The sequence below is a fragment of the Camellia sinensis genome, chromosome 12 (genome assembly GCF_055761805.1).
Source record: "Camellia sinensis isolate YWXY chromosome 12, ASM5576180v1, whole genome shotgun sequence".
Classification (NCBI taxonomy): Eukaryota; Viridiplantae; Streptophyta; class Magnoliopsida; order Ericales; family Theaceae; genus Camellia; species Camellia sinensis.
Genome location: NC_138972.1, coordinates 43,326,837 through 43,350,152, shown reverse-complemented (window position 1 = coordinate 43,350,152; position 23,316 = coordinate 43,326,837). Strand labels below are relative to the sequence as shown.

At 37.3% G+C, this 23,316-nt stretch overlaps 2 protein-coding genes and 1 long non-coding RNA gene across 3 annotated transcripts; all 3 read left to right on the top strand.

The window, feature by feature from the left end:
- The first annotated feature begins 1,446 nt into the window (after positions 1-1,446).
- On the top strand, positions 1,447-3,928 carry LOC114274844 (CLIP-associated protein-like). The gene is made up of 5 exons (XM_082896822.1): positions 1,447-1,776; positions 2,336-2,398; positions 3,303-3,371; positions 3,657-3,718; positions 3,874-3,928. Exons 1-5 carry the CDS (start codon positions 1,447-1,449, stop codon positions 3,926-3,928), a joined length of 579 nt encoding a protein of 192 aa, XP_082752948.1.
- A 762-nt stretch (positions 3,929-4,690) lies between these two features.
- LOC145804137 (uncharacterized) lies at positions 4,691-5,192 on the top strand. Its single transcript, XR_014345757.1, has 2 exons — positions 4,691-4,808; positions 4,912-5,192. It is a non-coding gene; the product is annotated as an uncharacterized LOC145804137 (long non-coding RNA).
- An 11,179-nt stretch (positions 5,193-16,371) lies between these two features.
- LOC114288695 (triacylglycerol lipase SDP1) lies at positions 16,372-23,105 on the top strand. Its single transcript, XM_028232256.2, has 3 exons — positions 16,372-18,622; positions 19,700-19,843; positions 21,697-23,105. The coding sequence occupies exons 1-3, from the start codon at positions 17,192-17,194 to the stop codon at positions 22,690-22,692; spliced, it is 2,571 nt and encodes an 856-aa protein (XP_028088057.2). The 5' UTR covers positions 16,372-17,191; the 3' UTR covers positions 22,693-23,105.
- The last annotated feature ends 211 nt before the right edge of the window (positions 23,106-23,316 follow it).

Below are 23,316 nucleotides of genomic sequence, written 5' to 3'. Positions count from 1 at the left end.
TGTGTGTCTTTCGTTCATCTTTCTTCTCTCTATCTCTCTCATTTGTCTTCTCTCTATGTCTCCCTCGCTCATCTTTCTTCTCTCTATCTCTCTCATCTCTTTTCTCTCTCTGTCTCTCTCGCTCATCTCTTTTCTATCTATCTCTCTATTTTTCTATTCTCTCTATCGTTCATCTCTTTTCGCTCTCTTTCTATATGTCTCTCTCATCTCTTGTTTATCTCTATTTTTCTATATGTCTCTCTCTACCTCTCTATCTCTCTCTATATCTCTTTCTCTCTTTATCTCTCTCTCGCTCATCACTCTGTCTTTCTCTCTCTTCTCTATCTGTCTCTCACTCATTTCTCTCTCTCACCACCCATCTCCTTAAGTGCAATCTCCACTTCAAAGTTTCATATTTCCTTAATCTCATCATCCTTCACCAATACCTTAGAATCCTCACTCTTGACGCACTTTACTTGATTAAAATCTCTTGTTTTCCTCTCTCGTATCTTAGCAAGTTTGTATACCCTCTTCTCTCCCTCCTTACTATATAGTCTAGTATATAGGTCATCATAAGCTTTCAACTTAGTCTCTCTTACTACTTTCTTGACCTCCTTATTAGCCAATCTATAACTCAAGGTTTTCTTCAGTTCTATCATTCTGTCACTTTTTAAAGCATTTTTTTTTTTGCCTTAATTACCGCTTGAAGCTCTTCCCTCCACCACCAAGTTTCCCTAGAGCTGGGTCCCGTTTCTTTCGACTCTCCAAGCACTTCCCTTGAGATTCTCCTTATACAATTAGCCATCGAGTTCCACATAGTGTTAGCATCACCTTCTAAGTCCCAAGTATCTTCCTTATCCATTCGATTCATAAATATTTCTATTTTATCCCTTTTTAGGTCCCATCATCTCGTCCTATGACGCCCATTATCCTTTCTAGCTTGGTATTGCCCTCTAAAACATAAATCTAGTACCAAAATTTTATGTTGAGAGACCAGACTCTCTCCAGGGATCACCTTACAAAAATATATTAAAAAAATTTAATAAAAAAAAAAATACGAAAAATAAAAATGTAAAATTTTTTAAAAAATAAAAATAAGCAAGCTTTCTTTGAAATTAATGGAGGTGCGTTCGGAAAACCAATTATTAAAAGAAATTGGAGATTTATTTTTTATTTTTTTAGTCATGTTTGTGGCTGTGGACTGGGCTTATTACACGGGTTAGGAGGTCTCAGTGCACTCTCAGTGCACCCAGATAGATATATCTTCTCTCCTCCGTTGATCTAGCAAAAGCTTCCCACCCCCATTTTACTCTCTCTCTCTCTCTCTTAACATACACAGACCCACACTCTCTCTCACACTGTTTCTCCGCCAAATTCACCGACTCGAACCGCTCAATCCACTGCAGATCCGAGACCTCCGCCGCCAGATCCAACCAGAGAAACCCTAAATCTTCGAAAATTGCGGCAATGGAGGAGGCGCTGGAGATGGAGCCTGTCGCCAGATCCAACCAGATTCGAGCCCTCCGCCACCAGATCCAACCAGAGAAATCCTCCAGAAAGAGCCTGTCGTCATCGGAGGTCACTTCTCTCGTCAACTGTTGCTTGGATCTCTTGAAGGACAACAATTTTAGGGTTTCTCAAGGTGCTCTTCAGGCTCTTGCCTCCGCCGCTGTTCTCTCCGGCGAGCACTTGAAGCTTCACTTCAATGCCTTGGTTCCTGCCACTGTTGAGCGTTTAGGCGATGCTAAACAGCCCGTTCGTGACGCTGCTAGACGCCTCTTGCTCACTCTCATGGAGGTTCGCTCGCACACTCCTTCTCTTTAATGCGTGTGGATATATATTTCGTTTTAGTAAATATGTGATCTAATTATGGTCGTTTGGGCCAAATTGCATACATGCAGGGTTCGAAATTGTCGAATTTATTTTTATTTTTTATTTTTTGGGGGTGAATTCCAGTGTTTGTTGATTATAATATTTTTATTTTAATAGTTGAATTTCGGTGAACTGAAATTCGGGTTAAGTGCGTATAGGTATTTTTTTTTAAATTTTTTTTTTAAAATTTCTTTCATATTTGGAAATGAACTTAACTGAAGTGCACTGCTGTATAAATCTGTTGAATCAATGATTTCGAATCAAATCTTTTGATTTGATTTAAATATCTTGAATATTCTTTTTTTTTTCTTTTTTTTTTGAACTTTCTCAAGTCAGCGGATGTTGATTTTGTCTGGTAATCATGTTTGTTTAATTCCATTCTTGTTCCACTATGTAGTTAATAGAGATATTTATAGTTTTAGACTAGAAACATTCAATTTTGATATTTCTCAAGTCAACTTACTAGGTTTTTTTGGATTATCAGATTTTGCAGATGTTGAATGATCCAAATCATGGTGTAAGGGAAGCGGCTATATCATGTATTGAGGTTTGTAAAACTTATGGTGGAATTGTTTTTATTGTACACACTACTGACTACTCGTCTAAACCTGAACTGTATTTCCCATTGGTCTTGATAAATATGAACTTTGTTATATTTTCTACAGTAACAGAGTTGCAAAAACTTTATTGCTCTTTTCAGGAATTTAAATTTTTTTTTTTGTGTGTGTGTGTGTGTTGGGGGTTGCTTGAAAAGGGAAATTAGTTTTAATAATGGTGCTCTTGAGGGAGTTATCTGAGCCTCCAAGATTCCAATTTTGTTTTACAGGGTGGCAGTTTTTTTACTATTGATTCCTCTGCGCAAGATGGCTTGAAGGGGTTTCTATGACCAGACAGCAACGAATGAGTAATTTGATGAGACATGAGAGGCTATGCAACAAATCAAATCTGCGGTACAAGCTACCCTAAACATTGGACATTTAGCTCAAACTGTTCACTCTTTGTTCTGACGACGAGATGCTGCTTTAATGCTTCTTTGAATTATTAATGAACCATTTCCATTGTCTTCTAATTATAAATTTGATAATTAAGCCCCAGTCAAATCAACCTCTGCTTCTTCAATGGTAGAAGGATATCAAGCACCTTTCATTCCTAAGGCTTTCCTATAACTTGAGCTGAAACTTAGTAGAAGGATATATGCAAAGTTTGAACATCATATTATGCATTTAAAACGACTTTGTTAGTAGTGGTATGTGTTGTATACATAGGGTGCTTATAAAGAATATTCTATGAGAAGTTGTTTGGAAGAATGAGGAGGTAATAAGATAGTATGTAGAGAAGATTGCATCTTTTATTTTTAATCTGGATAATGAATGAGAGTTTCTGAATTTTTCTGCTCAATTATTCAAGTTTGTTTTGTTAGGGAATTTATCTGACTTTTGTTCCCTTCTCAGGAGATGTATACTCAGGCTGGGCCTCAGTTTCGTGATGAACTTCAGCGTCATCATCTTCCCACATCACTGGTGAGTATAATCTGTATGCAAAGCTATTTGAATCTGCTCTCTCCTTCCCCTAATAGTTTCAAGGTCAAGAACTCCTGAGATTGAGGTTTTATGTTTATATATGTTTCAATTTTAGATGATGATGTTTTAGTGTAGGATAAAATTTGAGCCTTACTGTATGCATTCCTACTTGTTATTGCCCATTCCTACTTGGTATGATGCATCGCATTACTGTATGCGTTGATCACTTAAATATCTAAGACTATTAACTTACTGTATTTTTGTCAATTGGTTTGAGTTTGCTAGGTTATGCAAAAAACTAAATTGCCTATATTCTTTGTGGTTGATATCCTTAAGGTTGGAGCAAGGTTGGTGGATGGTGTGGAGGATTATTGTACTGTAATTTTTAGTTTATTTGGAAAGAATGGAATAGAGGGACATTTGAGAGGGTTAAACTGTTCCTTCAAGTGTTGGATGCTTGTAGCATTGGCTTTTATTTTTCTTCTATTGTCAAATTTGTTAGTGGTGTTATTCATGAAAAGGATACTTTTGTTTCAGTTACTTTTGATATTTCATAATTTTTAGGGTAGTCTGAAAATTTGGCTGGCTTGGTCAGTGTGCACGGTTTTAATGTCGAATTTGCCCCAATATATATATATATATATATTAATTCTGGTTAATTCTTTACTCTTTAAATAGTGAGGTTTTTATTATTTATTTCCTTTTCCCTGTAGTCCACTTTTGGCTTTCTAGGTGATTGAATCACTAAGTTTTGTTACCTATAAATATGTGCATATACATCATTTACTGGTTGTGCCATGAGATTTATTGAAGGTAAGGAAGTTTTAAGTTTAGGTTCTTAGATGAGCTGATTTTTCCCATGTTATAATCAGTCTTTGCCTTCTTATTATATGAAGATCCACCAATGTGCTCTATCTCTCTACACCAACAGACTAATAGGCAATGTGCAAGGTATTAAATCTTTCTTTATGCGAGGATCGTCAATGATGCTCTGTGGTATGGATCGGGTCTAGGTGTATGTGTAGCCTTACCTACGGATTTTGCTGGAGTGCAAAGCCCCAATGTTGGTGGGGGATATTGTAAAAAATTCAGTCGAGCACCCAAGACCCTAGGCAAACCTAGGTGATTGTATTATTATTTTTCCTTTCATGTGCAAAATTTATATAATCGTTGCTCATGCATGAATTTACAACATATAGCATATATTTGATGAGATCACATTGTTAGTTTAGTGCCTTGGAGCTGAATGATACATGAAACTAAGTATACCTTAATCTATAATTGAATGATAATAATTGATGATGATGTAATAGTGAAATATTGGTGTTAACTTTGGTTTGTTCTTTGTGATGTTCAGGAGATAGTGATGTCACAGAAAAACCAGTAGACCCGATTAAAGTTTACTCTGAGAGATATGCAGTTGTTCCTGATGACAACGTAAGTGTTCTTTCCACAGTTTTCATTGTCTTCATTACTGGTGTTTAAATAGTTGGTTTCTCCAAAAGATTATAATTTGCAACTGTTATCTATTTATTTGTAGGTCAAAAGGATAAATTTTATCGAGGGGAAGATCTGATTCTAGAAGTAAGGAATTTGCAGCTTGATTTTTGAAATAGGCTCAAAATTGAGATCTTGTTGGAAATTTTTTATTTTTTGTAAAAGCATTTAAATATCCAATGTGCTGATTGGTGAATTTTAGATTTTATTTTATTATTTTATTTTTTTTAGGATTTGGGTGAATTTTATAATTTAAATATGCTTTTATGAACATGTACAGTTTAATTATTCTTTGTAAAATATTGAATTTGATGGTTTGATCAATTTTTATTTTTATTTTTATTTTTATTTTCTGTTATGATGTTTTTGTGAATGGAATGCAAATAATCAGCTCTTAGAGAGTGAGAGACGCACCACCGTCGGAAAAAATAGAAATTTTTAATATTTTTATTAATTTTGTTATAGGTTTTACTTTTTGCGACGACATTATACTGTCGCAAAAAATAGAAATTTTGTTATTTAAAATAAAATTTTATTATTTTTTAATATTTTTTGCGACGGCATTACACTGTCGCAAAAATAGAAAATTTCATATTTTTTATATTTTTTCCGACGGCACCACACCGTCGCAAAAAAAGTGTTTTTTTTAAAAAAAAAAAGACTATTAGCGACAGTATTTTTGGCCGTCTCAAATAACATTTTTAGCGACGGTAAAATAGGGCCGTCGCAAAAAAGTCAAGAAATTTTAAACGTTATTAGCGACTGCACGGTGCCGTTGCAAAAAGGTAAAAAATGCCGTCGCAAAACATTAGCGACGGCACTTATTGTCGCAAAAACTCTTTTGCAACCCCTGCAGTTGCGACCCCTCTCGTACCGTCGCAAAAAGTCATTTTGCCATCGCAAAAAGTATTAGCGACGGCATTAGGAGTATTAGCGACGGTATTTTACCGTCGCAAAAAGTCAATTTTTTTGTAGTGTTTGGGCTTTGATTTTACAAATTGATCTTTGAAATATCTTATACTATGAGTTTACAAGTGCTTTCCAGAAAATGGGCCCAAAGGGTTGAGATTTGAGGTGTTGAATGCTTGGTTTGAACTTGGGAGGCAAATCTGGAAATTCCAAAATTTGACTTCCTCGCTCGAGCGAAGGATTCCACGCTTGAGCGACCATCGTTTGTTCAGAGCTTCGCTCGAGCTAAGGAATGGTGGCTCGAGCGTAAATTGCAAGCTCTCAGGTTTTTGGTGCACGTAGACGCACGCTCGAGCGATGAGACCTACGCTCGAACGAAGAGCTGTGTCTCACGCTCGAGCGAGCATCGAGCGGGCATTGAGCGTAAAATTTCAACAACCAGTACTTTTTCATTTTTACAGACCGCTCGAGCGAAGGAGTCTACGCTCGAGCGACCCCTCTGTTTTGACAAGCTCGCTCGAGCGAAGGAAGCCACGCTCGAGCGAAACCCCTGTTTTTAGCAAGTTTTGAAATATGTTTTCCAAGGCATCTTTGCATCCTCATTCCATCCTAGGCATTCCTAGGCCATGTTTAAGACTCTATAGTGAGGATTTAAGGTTAGAAACACACTAAGAACCAGCGACGTAAGTTTTTTGCAATTAGAATGTGTGTTTCAAGTGTGTGTCCGTTATGTGTTATGTAGGTCACGTGCCGCGTATCGTGTGATCAATCCGCTCCGTCTGTCTGTTTCAAGGCCAACTGTGAGTAATAATTTAGTAAAGTTATGTTCAAACTGTATCTACTTTCTGTGTGATAAAACAAGATCTGTTTTCCGAAATGATATGTTCTGTACAATGAATGATTGTTCAATTTCTGATATGTATTCATGAGATCCTTAGCATCATGTGATATCTGTTAGCTGTTACCCGGTATCGGAGGTTCCTTTATGGAACTTATTTCTGTCTGCACTCTGTTACCCGTACCGGAGGCCCTGTCACGGGGGCTCAGCTTCTGTTCTGTTCTGTTGCCCGGATCTGGAGGTTCCTTTATGGAACTGGTTATTCGTAACCTCACGTGTATATGTTCTATTCTGTTCTGTTCTGTTCTGTTAATGCTAATGGATGTATCACGTAAACTTAATCATGACTTATGATTTCTGTTTGTATATGATCTGGACAAATGATGAATTTGATACAAATCTGAATAATGATTTCTGAATCTTTACGAATTCATTCATTGAAACCCTTTACTCTATTATTATTCACTGGGCTTTCGCTCATAGTTTATATTATGTATGTAGGTGAGCCGACACATGACCAGGGCCAGAGTTGACGGCCTTCTGTTCTGTTTTTGTCAGCTAACTGTTGTGCCTCCCGAGGAGGTTCCGAACGAAGCCTAATGCCATGACTGTTTTTGTATTCATGCTAGTCTTTGTGTATGCTCTGTAAAGTCAGGTCTTGGGAAGTACATTCTGTAAATACCTTGTAAATATTGTGTATCTGGACTGGCATGTTTATGTATATATAAATAAGTTTTGAAATGTTCTGTCCCATATACGTTATCACAGCTCATTGGACCTTGTCTATTTTGTATTCTTGCTTTCGCAGCCCCTTATTATTTGCTAATCTGTTCAGATGCCTTTGGTAATCCACAGATTATTGGCCGGTTACGGTGCTAAACCTACAGGGGCGGGTTTGGGTTGTTACAGCAACTGCAGTACCCATGGCTATTTTCAACCTAGGATCCTGATAACAAAATCCTTTCTTTTGCTGCTTTTGTGTTTTTGTATTTTTTTTCTTTTCCTTGTGTTGGGTGTCCAAGTGAGCTAACCATAACCTAGTTCTAACCCGTTTTGTCATGAAGGGTTAGGCACTAAAATTGACATAACTACAAGTGATGTACCAACACCATTATACATAAATAAAACCGGTGTTTTGTGAATAATGTATATATTGTCTATGTTTTGTAGATTATGTGAATATGTTTTAATTTAGGTAATTAATGGAAATCATGCACCACGTTTAGTAAATTGTTTTATAGCTATGGCTAATGATGAAAATGCTACCGGATCATCATCCAATGGAGCCGATCCAATGGAAAGGATTGTAGAAAGAGCTATTACCAGTTTCTTGAAAGCCTTACAGAACAATGGGTCACTAGAACATCGAGAAGGGACAACAACGATTAAATAGTTCCAAGACCTGAACCCTTCCACGTTCACAGGAGGTTCAAACCCATTGCTAGCTGAAGCTTGGGTTAAAGAAATGGAGAAGATTTTTCGTGCCCTACCCTGCACAGAAGAACAGAAAGTATCCTTCGCCACTTTCACTTTCAAGGAAAATACGCAAGAATGGTGGCTCCTCACCTTAGAAAATGAAGAGATTGTGACTTGGGCAAGATTCCTAGACGTGTTCTATGAAAAGTATTTTCTAGAATCACTACGTGAGTAGAAGACATCCGAGTTCCTACATTTGAGGCAATGAACAATGTCAGTGGCGGAATACGAAAGTAAGTTCACACGACTAGCACGATTTGCACCGTATGTTATTCCGACGGAAGCTCGAAAAGTAAGGAAATTAGAAGCAAGATTAGATGCAAAAATCAAAGATAGGCTTGAGGTTCTGAAACTACCAACCTATGGAGAGGTGGTGGATCAAGCATATATCGCCAAAAAAGGAATTAAAACCGCACGTTCAAGTGGAATGGGTCAAAAGAAACGGTTTTGGAAACTAGTCGGAGGATCAAGGGCAGCCCCACCAAAGAGAGTAAATCCCGGATCTACTAGCTTAATTGGTTCAGCCAACTAAAGTTTTACTATTCCCAAGAGTAGCACTATTTTGAATTATTCAAGTTGCAGAAAGGCTCATATGGGACAGTGCTATCAGGCAATAGGAGCATGTTATAGATGTGGCCAAGTTGGCCATCTGATGAAAGACTACCCAAAATTCACCAACTCTGTGATAAGTACCTCTGAACTAGCTTAGAAACTAGAAACTGCCACAGGAGGGAAGATGGAACAGAGACGTTAAGGAAGAGCTTTTGCGTTAGTGCTCGGAAATTCTAATGCTATGAAAAACGTTGTGACAGGTATATTTTCTGCCTGTGGTCACTTAGCTCATGTTCTCTTTGACTCTGGTTCCACTCATTCTTTTGTTGCACCACACTTTGTTCCTAAGTTAATATCAACACCTGAACTATTGGGATATACATTATCTGTGGCTTTTTCATCTAGTGTCTCCACGCTTGGTACAAAGGTATACAAGTCCTGTGTTATATCCCTAAAAGATGAAACCTTGTATGTAGATCTGATTCCACTCCGCATTAGTAGATTCGACATAATCTTAGAAATGAATGGGCTTGCTGCCAACCATGTCTCTATTGATTGTACATCCAAAAAGGTCTTTCTTCGGTTACCCGACCAATGCGAGCTGGTCTTCGAAGGAACTGGAATTTCTACCCCTCCGCATTTAATATCCTCCGTGATAGCCCAGCAACTTTTGAGAAAAGGTTATGGTGGTTGTATTTGTTATGTGATCGACGCTCAACAAATAGACCCAATACTCGATTCAATACCGGTCGTTCGAGAATTTCTTGATGTTTTTCCTGAAGACTTTCCCGGTACCTTAGTTGATCAAGAAATCAAATTCACCATCGACACTCAACTCAATACACAACCGATCTCCAAAACCCCTTATCATATGTCGTTGGCGGAATTAAAGAAACTAAAAACCCAACTCCAGAAACTCCTGGACAAAGGCTTCATTCGACTAAGTACCTCACTATGGGGAGCTCCAGTACTGTTCGTAAAGAAAAAAGATGGCACGATGAGGTTATGCATCGATTATTGGGAGCTGAACAAAGTTACCATCAAGAATCGATACCCCTGACCAAGAATCAACGACCTGCTTGATCAACTTCAAGATGCCCAAGTATTCTCCAAAATTGACTTGCGTTCCAGCTATCATCAATTAAAAGTCAAAACAGAAAGCATTGAGAAGACGGCCTTCAGAACACGTTACGGGCACTACGAGTTTCTTGTCATGCCATTTGGTGTCATAAATGCTCCAGCAACCTTCATGGACCTCATGAATCGAGTGTTTAAACAATATCATGATGAGTTCGTCATCGTCTTCATTGACGACATTCTCGTATACTCCAAGTCACCAGAGGATCATGAGCAACACTTACGAACAATGCTGCAAACATTACGTGATCACAAACTTTATGCCAAGTTGAAGAAATGTAAATTCTGGATCACTAGTGTACACTTCCTCGGTCACATCATCAACAAAGATGGGATCTTGGTTGACCCCAAAAAGGTGCAGTAATCGTGGATTGGCCACGACCTACTAACGTGTCCGAGATTCGAAGCTTCTTGGGTCTAGCCGGCTATTACCAACACTTCGTTCAAGATTTCTTGAAGATAGCATCACCCTTGACCCAGCTAACTCAGAAGAACACACCCTTTGAATGGACTGACAAGCAGAAATGTTGCTTTCAAGAGTTAAAAAATAGGCTTATGATAGCTCCTATACTGGCACTCCCCACAGGAACTGATGGGTTCGTAATTTATAGCGATGTCTCATACAATGGTTTGGGTTGCGTTCTTATGCAGAATAGGAAAGTCATTGCATATGCCTCGTGACAACTAAAGACTCACGAGAAAAACTACCGAACTCACGATCTAGAATTAGCTGCAGTAATCTTCGCCCTCAAGATCTGGCGTCATTATCTCTACGGTGTAACCTGCGAGATTTACACAGATCACAAGAGTCTTAAATATCTGTTTACACAGAAGGAACTGAATATGCGGTAACGTTGATGGCTAGAATTTATGAAGGACTACGATGTAGAGATCCATCACTATCCGAGCAAAGCTAACATGGTAACAAACGCATTAAGTCGAAAGATTACTAGAAGTTTGGCATGTATCCTCGTCCCCCACAAGATCAATAAATTGCTCGCCAACGTAATCGTGGAACCCACATTGATTAAAGAAATTAAAGCATGCCAATGTGAAGACAAACTTTTGAAGAAAAAGTACGAGCAGAAAACTACTCCTAATCTTGGCGTCACTATAAGCAATGCGATGCTAAAATTTTGAAATCGAATTGGCGCACCCGATATTCCAGCACTCAAGAAAAAGATATTAGTGGAGGCTCATAGCTCGAGATTTGCAGTCCACCCTGGCAACACCAAGATGTATCACAATATGAGGGAATACTACTGGTGGACAGGAATGAAAAGAGACATAGCAAGCCACGTCTCCAAATACTTACAATGTTAATGTATTAAAGCAGAACATCATAGACTTGCAGAAATGCTGTAACCACTCCCTATTCCTGAATGGAAATGGGAGCACATTACCATGGACTTCGTGGCCGAGCTACCGCAATCAGCTTCAAAGAATGATGCGATATGGGTTATAGTAGACCGATTAATGAAGTCGGCACATTTCCTACCAATCAGAATCACATACTCTTTTACTAAGTTCGCCACTCTATACATCATTGAAATCATTCGATTGCATGGTACCCCAGTTTTAGTCGTGTCTGATCGAGACCCCCGCTTCATATCTCACTTCTAGAACAAATTGCAAGAAGCTTTGGGAACAACACTAAAGTTTGGCACTGCTTGTCACCTGCAAACTGATGGGCAATCCGAAAGAACAATCCAAACTTTGGAAGACATGCTATAGATATGCATGTTGGACCTTAAGGGTAATTGAGATGAGCACTTACCTTTAGTGGAATTCACCTATAACAACGACTACCAAGCAAGCATTGGTATGGCATCGTACGAAGCATTGTATGAAAGGAGATGTCGGTCACCTCTGTGTTGGAAAAAAGTCAGAGACAATAAACTATTAGGCCCTAAAATTATGCAAATAACGAGTGATAAGATTCAACTCATCCAACAGCGAATTCACACAGCTCAAAGCCGCCAAAAAAGCTATGTGGATACACGGAGACGAGATTTGGAATTTCAAGTAGAAGAGCATGTTTTCTTAAAGGTCTCACTAATAAGGGAAGTCATTCGGTTTGGAAAACGAGGAAAGTTGAATCCGCATTACGTCGGACCATTTGAAATACTAGAGAGAATTAGCCCTGTAGCATACCGTCTTTGCTCTTCTACCAGAACTATCCAATGTTCACAATGTGTTCCATGTTTCAATGCTTCGACGATATCTTCGAGATCTAGAACATGTTGTCAATTATGAGAGCCTCGAAGTTTAAGAAAATCTCTCTTATGAAGAACAATTAGTGCAGATTCTCGATCGTCGTGATCAAATTCTCCAAAACAACACTATACCTTTTGTCAAGGTTTTATGGTGAAACCAGCGTGTCGAAGAAGCTACGTGGGAAACTGAAAACCAAATGCGAGCCAAATATCCACACATCTTCGAAAACTAAGGTACGTCAAGTTTGAGGACAAACTTCTATTTAGGAGGGAAGAAATGAGACACCTTAATTGTTTAATTAATTTTAAAAAAATAAAAATAAAATAAATAAATAAATTAAAAGTAAAACAAAATACTACGAAAATATTTAAATGACGTGTGCTAAAATGTAATCTAATTGCGATGGTTTAATTATGTTAGAATTTCGGTCCAAAGATTGAAAAAAAAAAAAAAAAAAAAGAGAGAGAGAGAGAAAACAATAACTATTTAAACATATCCATTTGAAGGATAAGTTCATATCTGAGGGATAAGTTCTCTTCTAGAGCATCATAATGGCCGTAGCTTAAAAAGGCAACGCGTCACCCTAGAACGTGCTAAGCAAGTATGGAAGCTTAGTATAAAAGGGGAGAGTTGCTGTGAATAGGAGAACAAGGGGAAAAAAAAAAACAACACACAAAACAAATGTAACCACGGGAAGATAGTCAGTTCGCGGTGAAGGGGAGCACAATTAGGAATTACTATTTAAGTGAGTTATATTATACCTTGAGCTACCATAATATGTTTTATATATGTCTTGAGTTACCATAATATATTTTAAGAATGTTTTGAGTTACCATAAATTTATTTTATATAATTTATGCTTATGGTTATGTTAATGTTTCAATTACGTAGATTATTTTCTAAACTCTATTTACTTAAATTGAAACCCATGGATATGTTTGTTTAAATTTTAAAAAATATTTGACAATGATTTTATAAACATTTGTTTTGAATAAGTACCACTACGGAGGTCTCATGCCTTGGGGACTTAAATAATCATTGGCCTCTGAATTGTCACTTTAGTGACCCTCTGGCAGTCTCATGCCTTGGGGGACTTGAATAACCTTTGGCCCTCTGATTAGTCACCTCGTGACCCTCTGTTTGTTATGGATCCATTGACCCTCTGTTTTGTTCTGTATCATGGTTATAATTATTTTATTTATATGATTTTGTGTTATATTTCTGTTATTAAAAATAATTTATTCAAACCAAATTATTCATCATTTAGCCTAAATAATTATTCATGGTGATTTTATATCCTCATGGTCTCAGTATAATATTTCTTACTCTGTCATGTACTTATAGCTGTTAAAACCCCTTTCAGGTGAAGAAATTTAAAGAAGAATGGTTTTACCTTGTGGATTAGAACCTCAAATTTGATATGGATATCATGTTTTTTTTCTTCTTCTTGTAATCATTATCTGACTAATTTTACATCGTTACATAAATAATAATTTCTATGTACGCTTTAGATATTTATCTACATATTTTATTTTAATCCGCTACATTATTTAATTTAATTACTTGGAATTAATCTAAGAAATTTTAGAATTAGCTAGTAGTGAATCCAACACTGGTCATTGGGATGGGTTGTGACAAATTCTAGTGATTTCCTTACCCTAATCCCTATGATAAAAAGGTAGACCATCACAAGATCTCCATCTTGATCTGAATAGAGTTGAGTTTGGGCATCTATGAAGCTTCATTCTTGCTTGGCTCGTCTTCTGTCTTTGAGGTAGGGATTTTCTACACTTTCATATGGTTTTTAGCTTAGTTATTTGTCGTTGTGTAAAAATGATGGGATTTGGGAGTAGTTTGAGCAAACCTACGATTTGGGTGTGAAATAAAATGGGAAATTTCTAAGTGAATGTGAAGTAGATGGTTATGGGATTGAATGTGAGGTTGTATTGTGGCCAAATACTTGATTTGGGTCATTCGGGTTGATATTTGGAAAAATGAGAGTTTTGCCCTAAATGAGTCAAATTGTTATTTCGTATAAATAACTGAAATTGATAATGGTAATGTGAAATTGGATAACAGTTGATGTAAATGGTGGAGTTGGGCACGTGTTGCCTCTTACCCATGGAAATTTGAATAATATATTTGTTTAGAAATATCTTTATTAGGCTATCGATGGAAGATAACTATAATTATTGTATAAATTACATGAGGATTAGGTGAATTGAAACTAATCTCTTGTTTGTTGTCATTGAATATGACTGTGTGTTTTGATACGTTGTATATGTACATTGTTTGAGATGAGATAGAGGATGTACTCCATTGTTTGGGAGGAGATAGAGGATGGACTCTATTGAAATTAAGTTGGCCGGAATGTCTAGGGTGAAAGTTCCGAAATCTCGAGTATACATTGAAGTGTTTTTGTGGTAATTGTGTTGATTAGATAACCACTGAGTTGTAGTCTCAGTTGGGTTGTTAAAAGATAATGAAATTGATTCATGAGTTGGAATGAATCGAAGGAAAATGGATTAAGATATGAACATGGTACTTTATGATTATATAAAAATGTGAATGTTTTGTCATAGACATTGTATATGCACATTGTACTTATATCCTTGTTAAAACTCATATATTGTGTTAGATTGTTCATACTGAACTTTGGCTCACCCTATTTGAGAAAACCATTTTCAGGTATCAGTGACATGCAGGGACTTTGGAGCAAGAGCTTCCTTTTGTTGTATTTTCTTTTGTTTAGCCAAGAGCTTATTTGTATTGAGTTGGTCTCACTTTCATTGTAACCAAGCCACGACTTGGAAAGATGTAAGCCTATAGGGCATTTACTTATGCTAAACTCTTTTGTACATTAATTCTATGAAATGGAAGAGCATCATACTCTAATTCATGTTATTATTTATATACGTTCTTGGTTGGATTTATGGTTTTATTTCGGGGTGTGACAAAAATTACATATGAAATTAATAAGGGGCATTTATTCATAAATTTCTCTTCATTTACTTATATTTTATTTAGTTTAAATTATTTTTTTATATTCTAACAAGTCTAATGGGTGGCATAGTTACCAAAATACCCCTAATAATAATAATAGGATGAAGCGCACATTAAGGTTCACATAAACAATGTGCATGTTCCATGATGTGAACACTCACATTAAATAAATTTGACAATGTGCACGCTATCAATGTGAATATTCATACTGTCAAATTTATTTAATGTGAATGTTCACATTTTGGAATATTCAAAATACTTCAAAATAGTGCACACCAAGTTACTAAGGGTTCAAAAAATATTTGTAAGGGTAAAATTGTCCCTAAATTACTTTAAATATGAGAATTAGGATTTGATAGATCAAATATTAATAGGACTTATTAGAATATAAGAAAATCTTATGAACTAATTGAGACACTACTATTTGAAAGAGAATTTTTTTAATAAATTTCCCAATTAATAATGTAGCAAGTCTTAATTTTGTCCTTTAGAAATTTAAAAATCAACTTTAATTTTTGATTTAGTAATTGTGTAGCACCATAAATGTGGTATGAGATTGTGAATTCAAATATTATAAAAAAGGGTTTGATAAATTTGTGTTGCATCTTCCTCTATTAACAATACTTGTGTGACAAAGGTAGTATTTAATAAAGTTGAAAACTAAAAACCCTATTAACAATAGTTGTGTGACAAAGCTGATATTTAATAAAGTTGAAAATTAAAAATTAAATATCGAAGGTTAAATGTTGAATTTTTTAAGTTATTTGACACAAAATTAAATACTGAACTAAAATTAATTGTTTAATATGTATAAGATTATATTTGATTTTTTATTTTTATTTTCAAATTGTATCTTTTAATTTATATATTGTGATAGTGAGTAGGTGGTGGAGGAGAAGGCAACGGTGGTGTTAACTATGTCACTAATGACAGTGGTGGTGGAGATTAAGAAATAGTGATTGTAGTGATGGTGGAAGAGTAATGTTATGGAGATTAAAAAAAAAAAAAAGAAAAAAAAAAGAGAAGTAGTGACAGTGGTGTAATGATGGTGGTTATTATGGTGGTGGTGGAATGATGGTGGTGGTTGTGACAACGGAGGCAATAGTTGTGGCGGTGAATGGTTGTAATGGTGGTATAGTAATGGCAGTGACGACTGTAATAGTGATTCATCCCACTAATTTTTAGACCACTAATGACTCTAATGAACTTAAAAAAAAAAAAACAAACTCAAATCAAAACATCACATCACTTTAGTGAGACCCACTATACGACATCATTAGTAATCTTCCAAAGCTCCCAATTTAATATTCTAAAACATTATTCTTTCAAATGAATTCATTCCACTAATTTTTGAACTACTTCACGTTCCAGAGAACCAGAGAAGTGAGACGCGGGCAGAGAAGTGAGACGCGGCCCGGGGCGGGGGATACACAAATAACAATATATATATTATAGGTTGAGATGTGTATGCATCGTCAACCTAACAATATATATATTATAGTTTGAGATCCCAATGCATTGCCGCTAATTGTATATATAATCCAATCCTCTTCTCTTTCGCTTCCTCTCACCTCTATCTTGTTCAACAATTAATTTATATCAATTTGTTTTTTTTTTCAATTTTTCTCTTTTGTTTTCCGAGAAAATTTTCATTTGAGTCGGTGTTTAATGCGATTTTCACGGTTTCAGGTTTGAAATTGAAAACCCTTTTGGTTCTTTGATGCACAAGAGTGCTCAAATCAAAGCTTGTGTTTTTCTTGAAAGCTCGAAACTCGAATTGGGATCAAGAGGTTCGCTTCATTTTCTTTGATCTTGTCTTTCAGAATATTATTGTTTGTTTTTATTTGTTGAAAAGACCATTATTGAGCTATTAATTGAGGTGAATATAGTTGCAATTAACAGATTTTGGGGCTGTTATTCTCAACCCTCGTTGATTTTCTTTCCAATTTGTTGGCGAAACTCTAATTTAGTCACCCACAGACAAACCCATTTGTGATACTGTCTGTATTTATTGATTTGAGAGCCAAAGAAACTCTTTCTTGTATTAAACGCTGTCCTCTCTTAAAGGGAATACTTCATTTGTGTTAATTTTTGCATACGTAGAACTTCATTTTTTTAGAATTATTGGAATTATTTACTCCAGTTGATCAAGCTAACAAGCCAAGTTTGAGCCCCCTTTTTTCCCTGAGATATGGATATTAGTAATGAGGCTAGTGTTGATCAATTCTCAATTGGACCTTCCACGATCATGGGTCGGGCAATTGCTTTTAAAGTCTTATTCTGCAAGTCAATAGCACATTTGAAGCGTCAAATCTTTCATCTGTTGTCATCTTATTTCTATAGAGTTAAGGATTCTTTGAAGAGCTATTTGAAACCTATGATCTCATGGCTTCATCCCCGGAACCCACAAGGGATACTAGTGTTAGTGACACTAATAGCTTTCTTGTTGAAACGGTGCACTAATGTGAAACTGAGGGCTGAGATGGCATATAGGAGGAAATTTTGGAGGAATATGATGAGAACTGCCTTAACTTATGAGGAGTGGGCTCACGCTGCTAAGATGCTCGATAAAGAGACCCCCAAAATGAATGAATCAGACTTTTATGATGAAGAATTGGTGAGGAATAAGCTCCAAGAGCTCCGGCACCGTCGCCAAGATGGCTCTCTCAGAGATATTATATTTTGTATGCGAGCTGACCTTGTCAGAAATCTCGGTAATATGTGCAACCCTGAGCTCCACAAGGGTAGGCTTCAAGTGCCCAAACTTATAAAGGAGTATATTGATGAGGTTTCAACTCAGTTGAGAATGGTTTGTGATTCTGATTCGGAGGAGCTTCTCTTGGAGGAGAAGCTTGCTTTTATGCATGAAACAAGACATGCTTTTGGGAGAACAGCTTTACTTCTAAGCGGGGGTGCTTCTCTGGGAGCTTTCCACGTGGGTGTGGTGAAAACCTTGGTAGAACATAAGCTTTTGCCCCGGATTATTGCAGGATCTAGTGTTGGATCAGTCATGTGTTCTGTTGTAGCCACTAGGTCATGGCCTGAGCTTCAAAGTTTTTTCGAGGACTCTTGGCACTCTTTGCAGTTTTTTGATCAGATGGGTGGCATTTTTACTGTTTTTAAGAGGGTTATGACTCGGGGAGCTGTTCATGAGATCAGACAGTTACAGATGATGTTAAGGCATCTCACTAATAATCTCACGTTCCAAGAAGCTTATGACATGACTGGCCGAATTCTAGGGATTACAGTCTGCTCCCCAAGGAAGCATGAGCCTCCCAGATGCCTTAATTATTTAACTTCACCTCATGTTGTCATATGGAGTGCAGTGTCTGCTTCATGTGCATTTCCCGGCCTTTTTGAAGCTCAAGAACTAATGGCAAAGGATAGAAGTGGAGAAATTGTTCCATATCACCCACCATTTCATTTGGATCCTGATGAGGCTTCTGGCTCATCTGCTCGTCGGTGGAGGGATGGCAGCCTGGAGATTGATTTGCCCATGATGCAGTTGAAGGAGCTTTTCAATGTCAATCATTTTATTGTCAGTCAGGCAAATCCTCATATTGCACCTCTCCTTAGGATGAAGGAGTTTGTGAGAGCTTATGGAGGTAACTTTGCTGCTAAGGTGCGTGCTAATGCACTTGAGTTGTTGAGTTCTTTTCGTCTGTATTCATATTACTTAACAGTTGTTGTAGCAGCTGTGATTAATGTATCTAAACATTCTTATCCCCCGCATACTTTTTGAATTTTGCATATCTTGTGGATAGAGAATGAAAGAAAAGAAACAATGAGGATGAAGGATAGTGAAGTGTATTTTTGTTCACTATTTGGCAGACAGTGCATGACTTTGAATCTCACTAGGATGTGGTATCAATGCCACTCAAATAAGGGTCGTAGAAAAATTTAGCTACTTGGCCAAGTTTTTATCTTTAGAAATCCAGATCCTGGACAAGTTGCCCCTATATTCTAATTATTCGCTCGCTTGAAAGCCCTTTTATATTATTGGTTGTAAGTTCTTTTAACCGGTTGCAAGTTTTTATCTTGTTATATGTTACCAATATGAAAATGCCCTGTGAAGTTGCTCCTCCCTTCTTTTATTATTTCTATTCCATGTAACTAAAAATTGAAATTAAGATGCAAAGTTGACGGCATGTGAAGGATAAAAAAAATTGATATGGTTATTTCTTGCTTGTGTTGGACTGCGCATTGTACTATTGTATTAGACCTGATTCCTGTTTGAGTTTCTGGTGTTTATACCTGACATATATTTTTTTTTGGGTTGATAAGTATGGCTAACATCATATTTGATGGGTTAGGATGGTAGAAAAGGAAATGAATAGGTGAGCTACTTGAGGTTGAGGTGTGGAAGAGTTTCCCTCACCTCACAAAAAATAAAAATAAAATATGTAAGTTTGTGATTGTTAGTTGCATGTACATTTACATTGGACTCCTGACTTTTGACTGGAATATAAACATATCTTTTGAAACAAATGTTGAACCACACATTGGTTGACTTGAAACACTTTGGTAAATCATTTATCAACATTTGGACTCTTCTCCCATTTGTTTTGACCTTCCAGCTGCTAAATTTGAGTCGACTAAATTGAGAATGATCACCATTTTGAAGTCAGTTAGTGCAACTTTTCCATTTCCTTTTCTATTATGATTAAGTACTTAATGATTATGTGCTTTAACTATGCAGCTTGCTCATCTAGCTGAGATGGAGGTGAAACACAGATGCAATCAGACATTGGAACTTGGTTTTCCCCTAGGGGGCATCGCCAAGCTGTTTGCTCAAGATTGGGAGGGTGATGTCACTGTTGTTATGCCTGCTACCTTAGCTCAGGTGTGTAGAAAGTTAGACTATGATTTTCCTTTTCCTCTTTAATTGAATTTTGGAGTGAACAAGCCTTAATTAGGAGAAAGGAGAAAATATGAGAAGAATGAGCTCTCATCCAACAATGAAAAAGCACATTGAACACACAATACAACCTAGGTTCGAGGTAGATGATCTTGTCACAAAAATTTGAAGTACCAACTCTATCGAGCTTTTTATTTATTTATTTTAAAATTTTCAATTTGAGTTTTATGGTGTCCATACACTGCACAATGGGGAGTAGCCTTTCCCTATGCACTTTCCTCTAGTTGAGTCTGCTGCTTCATGATTGACCTCTTTAAATTCGATGGGATAAAAACTCTCATGGCATGTCTGCGAAATTCTCTGGGCTGTTTGACCATCTGAACCTCCAATAGTCCATGATATAGCATTCCTAGAGTCTCCTTTTAAGTGAGGAGTTGGACCCATAACCTCAAAGTGGTGGTCCCAATACTTGAACTCATAACCTCAAAGTGGTGGTCCAAGACTTGAACCCATAACCTCAAAGTATGAAGAGCCCAAAGTATGAGCCAAGCTCGTCTGCTTGGCCATTGCTCTGCAGCGCCAACGCTCTACTCCCCCCAAACTTGCCCAAACGAGACCTTGCTTGACTATGGCCCTTCATCCGTCGTTCCCTTAAGCGGCCAGGAGCACTGTTTGGCCAGAATGCATTCGCCTGATGCTCCCACTAGGCAGTTACGTAGCCATTTCTTATCCTGCCTATGCCTTCCCTATGCACTCACCCTTAGCTATGATTACTTACTACTATCATGGCCATTACTTGACATCCTAGGCTGGGAGCAGGGCTTAGGCATCCATTTATCGGGATCATTAGATGATTCTGGATTGGAGGCTAGGATCAAGGGTTCATCAGGCTCCCTCCCCTTGGGAAGCAGCTCCTCCATGACCAGTCGTAGAGAGTGGGATGTCATCTGACACCTGACATCTCGAAAGAGGTATCATACTTACCAACTATGTCATGCCATGATATACCCTCCAAGATATTGTACCTAACTCTGAAACTCCCATTATACAGCCTCCGAGGTGACTAGAGTCTCTCATTGCCTCTCTCTCTCTCTCTCTCTCTCAGGCAACCTTAGTTCTCTCCTCCTCCACCTCCACTTCCTGTGATCCTTATCCATTGGTGTGTCCATCATCTTTCCAAAGGTCCATGACCACCCACCTCACAACCTAATACTTATTCCAACTTTCATTGGAATTTTCTTTAAGAATTACATTTTCCATTTTCAGAAATCTTGCCTACAAACTAGTCAATAAGTTCTATCTATGTTGTATTTTTCTTGAAACATTTGATCCTTGATGTGTGTGTTGTTGTGTGTGCGCTTGCATATGTTGAAAATTGTACGTTTATAAAGTTTGTGAAAAATCCAAAAGTATGGACTAACAAAATTGAAGTTGATAATTTTTATGAAAACGCCAAAAGTATGAGCTTAGTGATTTTGATTACAAAGCATAAGGTGATACTTTTTTTGAAAACCCCAGAAGTATGGACTTACAAATATTGGTAACAAAATTTAAACGGACAAATTTTGTGAAAATGCCAAAATTTATGGACTTGCAAATTTGTAAGAAAATCGATAAATTTTATGATTGTCTATATGAACTACATTTGCCTTTTTCAAAAATCTCGTCTTCAAGTTAGTCAAAATAAGTTACGGTCTATGTTGTGTTTGTTCTTGAAACATTTGATTTGATCTTGATGTGTGTGTTGTGCGCACACTTGCATGTCTGTTTGTCCGTTGGTTTGGATAATGTACAAATATATTTTGGTAAATTAACTAGTTCTTTGTTCTTGAATTCAGTATTCCAAAATCCTACAAAATCCATCTCATTTGGATCTTCAAAAGGCAGCTAACCAAGGAAGGAGATGCACTTGGGAGAAGCTCTCAGCCATAAAAGCCAATTGTGGGATTGAGCTTGCTCTGGACGAGTGTGTCGCAATTCTCAACCATATGCGTAGACTGAAACGGAGTGCTGAGAGAGCTGCTGCTTCCTCTCACGGCCTATCAAGCTCTGTCAGATTCAATGCTTCTAAGAGGATTCCTTCATGGAATTGCATTGCTCGGGAGAACTCAACAGGGTCCCTTGAGGAATATGTCATTGCAGATGTTGCCAGTTCGCTGCATCAAGGAGTTGCAGGGTCCACCGGAGGTCACACTGGCCGGAACTTGTGGAACCACCATATCGGACACGATGGGAGTGATAGTGAATCTGAAAGCGTTGATCTCAATTGTTGGACAAGATCTGGTGGTCCTTTGATGAGGACAACTTCAGCAGATAAGTTCATTGAATTCATTCAAAATTTGGACTTTGATGGCAAATTGAGCAAAGGAATGATGGGTCACCCCAATAATTTTTTGATTCAGATGGCAGGAAGGGATCCGTACTATCAAAATTCGAGGGTAACAACACCTGATAGAAGCTCGTACGTGGAGTTTGACCAGAGGGATTTAAATAACAGAGTTCCTGTACACAATTCAAGCATTATGGTTGCTGAAGGTGATCTGTTGCAGCCTGAAAGGCTCAATAATGGGATTGTGTTCAACGTTGTCAAGAAGGAAGATTTGACGCCGACAAACAGGAGTCATGATTCAGAAAACAACAGCCTGTCGCAGATTTCAGCTGCTGAATTTATGCAACTTGACTCTCCAGAAAAAGAAATAGATGCAAGCTCAGTGTCTGAATGTGGCGACGATGACATTAGCATAGAAAATCGTCTCAACGAAGTAGATGATAATAACGATGATCATTCTGGTTCGGTTTATGTTAAAGATGATAACAATGTAGTGGATGGTTAAGAATTGAGGATGGTTTTTGCTTGATTGCAACAGGATGGATTTGATTCAATGCTGGAAGTCACAGCTGAAGTTTTGCTACCGGGAGAAGAGTAGGGATTTTCTCATTTTACGACAGAAATAAAAGTGGAAGCAATTAATACGACAAATGACATGACACCGAAACATACCACATGAGAGTGGCACTTATAAGTTAGCTAGTTATGTAAAATAATTGTCTTGGTGAATTCGTGTCATTTTCATATCAGAATTAGATTTTTGATTGTGTAATTTTTGGCTACTTTTGTTAGCAGCATCTTATGCAGCCATCTAAATTGTTGTAGACTTTCGTCTTCTAAGGGGCGATCAAAAGTCACAGGACTTGACAGCAACTAAATCAAATAAAGTTTTGTTTCCAGAGCTGTACTTTCCCTTCATTATTTCAGCTTTTCCCTTTGGTCCATTGAATGTCATATGTTTAGTTGTATGCTTATTCTCTTTTGCATTCTTTAATAGGTGCAGGAGTTGTGCCATTTACAACATTTTGCTAGTGTTCTGGTGTATCAAGAATTTAGTGTAACCGGGTATCTTGTAGCACGTGGGCTCCATGTATGCACGTGGGGCTTACATATGCTGTGTGCATAAGAA